The 8,180-nt window shown below is 34.3% G+C and overlaps 1 protein-coding gene across 2 annotated transcripts in view; it reads right to left on the minus strand.

Annotated features, from left to right (window-relative positions):
- The window catches only part of LOC106873452 (uncharacterized), a 179,865-nt gene that overhangs the window by 163,684 nt on the left and 8,001 nt on the right, over positions 1-8,180 (minus strand). For both annotated transcript variants that reach the window (XR_008266727.1, XM_014920810.2), the window contains exon 2: positions 2,457-2,560. Coding sequence is in view for 1 of the 2 variants with exons in the window: in XM_014920810.2 (XP_014776296.1) it covers positions 2,457-2,508 (52 nt within the window). In the remaining variant the exon portion in view is untranslated. The remainder of the gene's footprint in view (positions 1-2,456; positions 2,561-8,180) is intronic.

Genomic DNA, 8,180 nt, shown 5'->3' on the forward strand with positions numbered 1-8,180 from the left:
ATATATATATATATATATATATATATATATATATATATATATACATAAAGGCTGTCATTTATGAGTATCAGAGCATTTAGTGAATTATAATTAATTTACATATGCAGTACAGTATTGAATCTATAAGGTTTATTCTAAAGTATATCATAGTATAAAAAATTAACACGGATTAGTAATTTACTCATCAAATTATCTATACCCAGTTTACTAATAGTGGCTAAAAATATAGTATAACTATGGACACCTAGGGAAGGTAATTAAGTTACTGATGAAATCACAATAACAATTGAAACTAGTCCAGCTGACACCCCTTTTCCTATTCCTAGTGAGATTTGGAAAAACAAAAAAGAGTGCATTTAATTAATTTACATTTACGGTGCAAGCTTAAACATGTAATTTATTCTGTTACATATCATAGCATGAAATTATCTCGAGTACGGATTTCTCACAGAAAAGAGGAGAGAGCAATCAACACTTCAAAATCCGAAATGTTCTCAATAGCATCCCAGTATTATATTTTGCACTAATAATTGGTTGGCATCACATTTGATAATCATACCCTTTACACGTTTCATTACAGAAGGGTCCTATAGGCGTATGCTAAGCTGAACTATTCTCTGAATTGTTGCTTTAGAAGTGATGCCAATTATATCAGTAATTTCAGAAAGCACCCTGAGAGCCAAAATTCTATAGACTTAAATGGGCAACAGGATATAATTCTCTAATAAAAACTTCAGAAGAGCATAGTTCCAAAACAACCAAAATGAAATATGAGTGAAACGCCATTTGACTTACCAGGGGCAAGAAAAGAAAATTATTTAAGCCTATATGAATAGCATATTTACATGTCTTATAGAAAATTACAAGCTATCCTAAATGGCTTACTTTGACTAGAAAAATGTTTAATAGGTAAATGATTAAGCAAGAGGTGATACCTATAGGTGCACAGAACTGATGTCAAAAAAGGATGCTGTCCTAAAGTGAAAAGAATTGTTGCTGTTCATCTCTAAGTTGACCTAGGAGTAAAGGCATTCTAACCACAACTATCCTCAGGTTTTTTCCAGATGCAGCGCTTCAAGAACATGTCCAATGTGACCTTTGTTTTTTTTAGGATGGTCGACTGATGTGAATAAGATTTGGTTACTATTTTTAGCAGGTTGAACTGCCTCTTATAGGCTCCCTCATTGGCTTGAGTAAGACAAGTGTTGTGTTGGAGTCAAGTACCATATTAAGATTTAACTAATTGAACTTATCATCAGATTGTACTCTTACTTGAGTATACAGTAGAGTAAGATATGGTTTTTGATTGTTGTTGTTTGTACTCAGTGACACAAAAGTTGTCAAGATTTGTAAAACGAATAAAATGGACTCTTTTTAATGTTAATTCTGTTATGAAAAATACATTGCTGAACATCTTGTATTTGACAATATGGTATAAAAATGTCAAAGTAACTCTCAAATATTGACTTATATATAGCTGGAACAAATCTACAAACATATTGTATGTTATAGGTGGAGCAGAAGGTCACCTAACTTGTGAAACAGAGTGGCATTATGTAAGAGAAGCATGCATAAAACTGAAAAAAAAATAATAAAAAAGTAATCAAATATAAAAAAAAATCAATCAAGCCATTCTAAGTGCATTTCCAAATTTTATAATCTTGCGTTAAAAGTAGGTCAAAATCCTGCATAAGTAGATTAAAGATGATGGGTGATCATGAATAAACAGGTATTATAATAATTCTTATTTGGAATTGGATCTCAAACAACATATAAAGTTATAAGCAATAGCATGTAAATATTGGGTCGAAAACCTTTTTGGATAGAAAAAGGTTGATGGCTCAAATCCACATCTCCTGTAGACATGACAGATATTACAACCTTTTTTTTCTATCTTTAAGTCAGAAGGAAGAGCAGTACCTGTGACCTGAGGTGTCTATGACCTATAACAGGGCCAGAAGGGAGAAAGCTATTCTCAAGTTAGAAATCTGGCCTGAATGCATGCAACAAAGTGGACTCTGTTAAAGGCATCCAAGATGCCAGGTGTTGATGTCAAACTGGGGCAACAGGTAGAGTCTACCACCTTAACAGGCCATGGCAGAATTTGAACTCAGAACACAAAGAACTGGACCAAAGCACCCTGGTCTGATGTTCTCACATTTCTATCAATTTGTTGTTTTGAATTGATACTTTTCTATTGAACTCCAAAACATGAAAAGCAGTGCACAGCTAAAATAATAAAATATATCAAAATTCAATTCAGCATAATATAATTAGCCATATACATACATGCATACATACATACACACATACAAACATACATACATACATACATATACATACATATACATACAAACATACATACATGTATACATATACATATTTTCTTTTCTTTTTGTATATAAATTGTTGAAATAGCCAATGCTAAAATTATAAAAATGCAAATTTTTACTCACATCCACCTGGTTTATAAAATAAATATCCTGACAAGCTGTGCCAACCAGACATTTTCTCTATCTTCTAAACATCAAATTATTCTGTGAGGCTTCTCAATAAACATCTGAAATAAATTTTGTCCATAATGATGAATATTAAGAATTAAGTTAGATAACAAATATGAAAGGCATAAAACAATTCTTTTTAGAAATTGCAAGTTCACTGATGAATGATATACCTTAATACTGATTGAATATATATAAATAAAAAATTATTTTATCAAAATATTGTGTATAGTTGAATGAAACACTTTAAAATATTCAGTTTCCTCTGCTAGAATACTGTATTTGATAATTTGAAAAAGTCAACCTGTTAGTATCCTATTGTTGACTATGTTGATATTAGTATCCTGTTGAAGTGTTACTTCAAAATCCAGAGCTAATTACCATTTCTGTAATTCATTTCAGCTTCTGAATTGATTAATTCTGTGTATCTGTTTGCATGTTTATGCATCTAAATATTTGTTTGTGACTGCTTTGATTATTTTGAATACATATGCATCTTTATACAGAATTATACAAAGGAATGAGAATTAATGAATGATCAAATAGTTTGGAGAGATGAACTTAGTTATTAAGTGAGAAATGAAGGTCTAATTTCCCTCTGACTCACACAATATTTTAATTTTATTTTCCACAATTTTTGTTCAGAATCCCAAGCTGCATAAGATCTTTAAGAATTTAATTATTACCAAGTATGTTATTTTTCTAAACCATGGAACATTGACCGTAAAGTTCACATTACTAGTTACAGAATTTAAAGCAGTCACTATTTATACATAGATATACATTTGTTTTATTGCTAGCCTTTAACATGAAGAATGTTGCAGAAGCAATAAGTAGTAGGCAACAGCTTGCCTGAACTGTTTGAGAATATGATTTGTCTAATCTTTCTGTTTCAAAGTCCTACTCTCAAAGATTCTCTGCTATTACACAGTTACTTTCTGAGTAATTTGATTTTTCCTGATCTGTTACTTGACTAATATCTCAGTGTAATAGCATATCCAGTTACGTGTTAAAAAGTCAAGTAAAAGTCATAGCTTAAAAGTTGATTAATATGATTGAGACAATCAATGTTGTTTGTGATATACGAAGGAAAAAAACAGATCAAAACAAAAGTGTATGATTATGTCATATAGGTTGTGACTGTGTGGTAAGAAGCTTGCTTCCCAACCACATGGTTCAGAGTTCAGTCCCACACACACACACACACACACACACACATGTATATATCACTCTCATTCATCATTTATAATTTAAAATCCACTTTAATATGATGAAATGACTGAGATGAATTTGCATAATAGCACATTTTCAACTAACAACATGTTAGATTTTCTCATGATGGGCCAGGTTTGATGCCCTAAGATTTATTCAGTTCACCCAAGTTTCTGTTGATTTATCTTCACAATAAGCTTGTAGCATAATTTGTTTTGACCAAACATTTGTTTTCTGAAGTGTTACAGTGCCTTGCCTGAACAGTTGTCTCACTTGCCAAGGCCAATCTTTCTAATGCCAATTTAATCTAACAGTTTAACAGGCTTAAAATTCTCCACGTACATGAATATAAACTTGTGTTTGAGATTTAGAGCATGAAATATCAACTTTTTGTGTATAGCTTAACACATGTATAGCATGGGAATGTTTATCGATTGATTATATATTACGAAGGAAGTAGAGGTAAGTGAGTCAGTAGAGTGTTGATTAAATGTCATATTTTTATTATTTTTCCTGCTTTTGTTATGAGGGCAATCCAACTGGGGTGGTTTTTGTCTTTCATCCATCTGGAATTAATAGAATAGTGATTCCTAAGATCAGCAACTCTGAGCAGAGAGTGTGGATGTTTAATCAATACCATTGGTTCCAATATATGACTGGTACTTATACTATTGACCTCTGAGGGTTGAAACGTAAAGTTGACTATAGTAGGTTTTGAATTCAGAATGTAAAGAATTACTGCAAGGTTTTTTTCTGACACTCAAACGATTCTTCCAACCCAATGCTGTGAATTGATAGAGTAATGCCATTAACATATGGCCACTGAAAGTTAAGTCCTTGTGATATGGTGGCTTGTGTGCCTTAATTATCTTGAGATCTCTACTAGTTGAGCGCAATTGTTTAGGAAGGCTTCCCATATGGGACAGATCGAAAGATAGAGACCAGACAAATATAGATCGCCTATCTCCAGAGATAAAAAATATAATATAGGTTTGCATAAGGTCAACAACCATATCTAGAAAAATCAAAGTTGCAGAAGCAATGACAACAATTCAAATCCAATAAAATCTGGGAGAGGTAAGCCTTTCCTCATAGAAATATATAAATATATAGGTACAGGAGTGGCAGTGTGGTAAGTAGCATGCTAACCAACCACATTGTTCCAGGTTCAGTCCCACTGCATAGCACCTTGGTCAAGTGTCTTCTACTATAGCCTTGGGCTGACCAAAGCCTAATGAGTGGATTTGGTAGACGGAAACTGAAAGAAGCCCGTCATATATATATATATATATGTTTGTGTGTGTGTTTTTGTCACCCCAACATTGCCTGACAACTGATGCTGGTGTGTTTATGTCCCCGTAACTTAGTGGTTTGGCAAAAGGGACAGACAGAATAAGTACTAGGCTTACAAAGAATAAGTCCTGGGGTCGATATGCTTGACTAAAGGCAGTGCTCTAGCATGGCCACAGTCAAATGATTGAAACAAGTAAAAGAATAAAAGTAAATATATATATATACATTATTTCCATTGAAAACCCAGTTTTGGGCTCTTTTTTTTTTGTTTGTTTGGGTACTACCTCTAAAAGTTTTGTTAATCCAATCAACCCCAGATAATACTTAGCACTACTTGTTAAATGGTGCAAACACAAGCACAGGCAAAGACACACTCACATACATATATGTCTACATACATACATACATATCATTATGCCAGCATGATGATGATTTAATGTCCACTTTTCCATGTTTGATTGTGTTGGCTGAAATTTATTGAGGCAGATTCTCTACGTTTGGATTTGCTTCCTGTTGCTGATCCTCACCTGTTTCCAAGCAAAGAAACAGGAAGTAAGAGTGAGAGAAAGTTGTGGTGAAAGAGTACAGCAGGGTTTGCCACCATCCCCTGCTGAAGCTTCGTGGAGATTTAGGTGTTTTTGTTCAATAAACACTCACAACGCCTGGTCTGGGAATCGAAACCGCGATCCTATGACCACGAGTCCACTGCCCTAACCACTGGGCCATTGCGCCTCCACAGATATATATACATACACATATATATATATATATATATATATATATATATAGATAGATAGATAGATACACATACATACATATATACATACATACACATATATATATGCACAAAGTATGGGGGTTTAGTTCATAGGTGATTTAAATGATTAGGTATGCTAGGTAAGTGCTGTAACAGATTATTAGGGTTCCAAGGTTGTAGCTGAGACGGTAGTTATGGAGCCATTGCAGATTTCTAATATAGCGGATATATAATTGTTAAAGAGCACAACAAACATTAAGGTGAGATAAACACCTCAAGTCAAATATGTTATTATTATTAGAAAAAAATTCAAAGTCTTACAGCTGTTTCTGGGATATCCAAGAGTATGAGTTTTTCATTGTCAGAGACAAGCAGGGAAAATGAGAAGGATATTTGTCTCTGATGACAGGATATCTCATACTCTGGGATATCCCAGAAACAGCTAGGATAATAATAATAATGTATATGACTTGAAATGTTTGCTTTGCCTTAACATTCGTTGTCCTCTTTAACAATTATATATATATAATCCTTCCTAGAATTAAGATCAAATGAATGTGGTGGTATCTAAGGTATATTTGTTTCCAAACAACACTTATTTTAGTGGTGTTGACACTGCTGGATTGAATGGTACTACCCAGGTGTCGAAACCATAGTGATATACATGGGGCTGCTGATGATGGAGGCATGTTGGATTGTTAGTATGGCTGTTATTGTATGTTGGAATAGTTTTGTAAGACATCCATTTGATATATATATATATATATATATATATATATATATATATATATAAACATATATATCATCATCACCATTTAATGTCCACTTTCCATGGCATGGGTTAGACAGCTTGACTGGACCTGGTAAGCTGGGAAACTGCACCAGGTTCCAGTCTGAATTTGGCTTGGTTTCTATAGCTAGATGTCTTTCCTAATTCCAACCACTTTGAGCGTGTAGTGGGTGTCTTTTATCTGTCACCAGTACAGGTGCTTTTATGTGCCACCAGCATAGGTGTTTTTATGTGTTACTGGCCCAGGTGCTTTTTGTGTTACTAGTATGGATATTGTTATGTGTCACTGGTACCAGTCACAACTATGATTTCACTTGACTTGACAAGTCTTTTGAAGCACAGCAAATTGCCAAAGGTCATGATTGCTTGTTATTCCCTCCATAAGACCCTACATTTGAAGTTCATGCTTCACCACCTTGTCCCATGTCTTCCTGTGTCTACCTCTTCCACAAGTTCCCACCACAGTTAGAGACTGACACTTCTTTATGCCTCATCCTTATCCATACAAGTCACATGACCATACTAGTGCAATGCCTCTCTTGTACACCACATCTGATGCTTCTTATACCCAATTTTTCTCTCAAGCCACTTACACTCAGTCATACATGCACACTAACATTGCACATCCAGTGGAGCATACTAGATTCATTTCTTTCAAGCCTTTGCATATCCTTTGCCACCACAGCCCATGTTTCAATGCTGTGCAGCATAGCCATTTGCACACATGCATCATACAATCTGCCTTTCACTCTGACGGGGAGGCCCTCTGTTGTCAACAAAGGTAGAAGCTCTCTTAACTTTGTTCAGCCTATTCTTATTCTAGAATTTATGCTCTCAGAGCATCCCCCTCCGCTGCTGATTCGGTCACCTAGATAACAAAAGCAATCAGCTACTTCTAGGTTCCCCACTTGCATTTGATGGAGCCTATTTTCTGTATATTTCTAGTCTTTACCGTACCTGTGCATCTGCCATACACAAAGACTATTTTCCCGTTACTCCTCTGATATTGCTGCACACCTCTTATGTGTCCATAGCTTGCACTGGGTACACCTTATGGAGTTTCTATCTACGTCTTTTTTCCATATTGCAAAGAAAGCTTCTTAGACTACACAGTGAAAGATCAATACAAAAGTATTTGTAGTTGTTGTACTTGTTTAATCCTAGGCCAGCTCTTAAACAGAAAACATACAAAGACATTTCAACTGTGTCTCTCTCATTTTATTTTTAAATACAGTATATCAAAGATTATACTGTCCTATGTGTCTTTTTTTTAAGGTGGTAGTGTATGATTTAAGGACGATAGGTTGCTATTTCTAACATGTCATCAGCTGCTATAAAATTGGTTGTAATATGATGAGTCATGTTAACAATAACATATGTTACAATATTCCCTCTCTTGTCTAAACAAGACTCTCTGTTTCATCAACAAAAATTAATGATTTATACATGTGAAACCATGTAATGTCTACCTGGCTGAGGTAATTGTGTTGAAGTCTTGTTTCAATAGGACATTGGCCAACATTGCCACATGGGAGTCAAAAGATCAAAAACTATGCAAAAGTGATATTTCTGATTTTTTTGGTTTCTTGTGTTGTTTTAAGAAAGTATATTCACCACAACGACTACC

The sequence above is a fragment of the Octopus bimaculoides genome, chromosome 2, assembly GCF_001194135.2.
Source record: "Octopus bimaculoides isolate UCB-OBI-ISO-001 chromosome 2, ASM119413v2, whole genome shotgun sequence".
Classification (NCBI taxonomy): domain Eukaryota; kingdom Metazoa; phylum Mollusca; class Cephalopoda; order Octopoda; family Octopodidae; genus Octopus; species Octopus bimaculoides.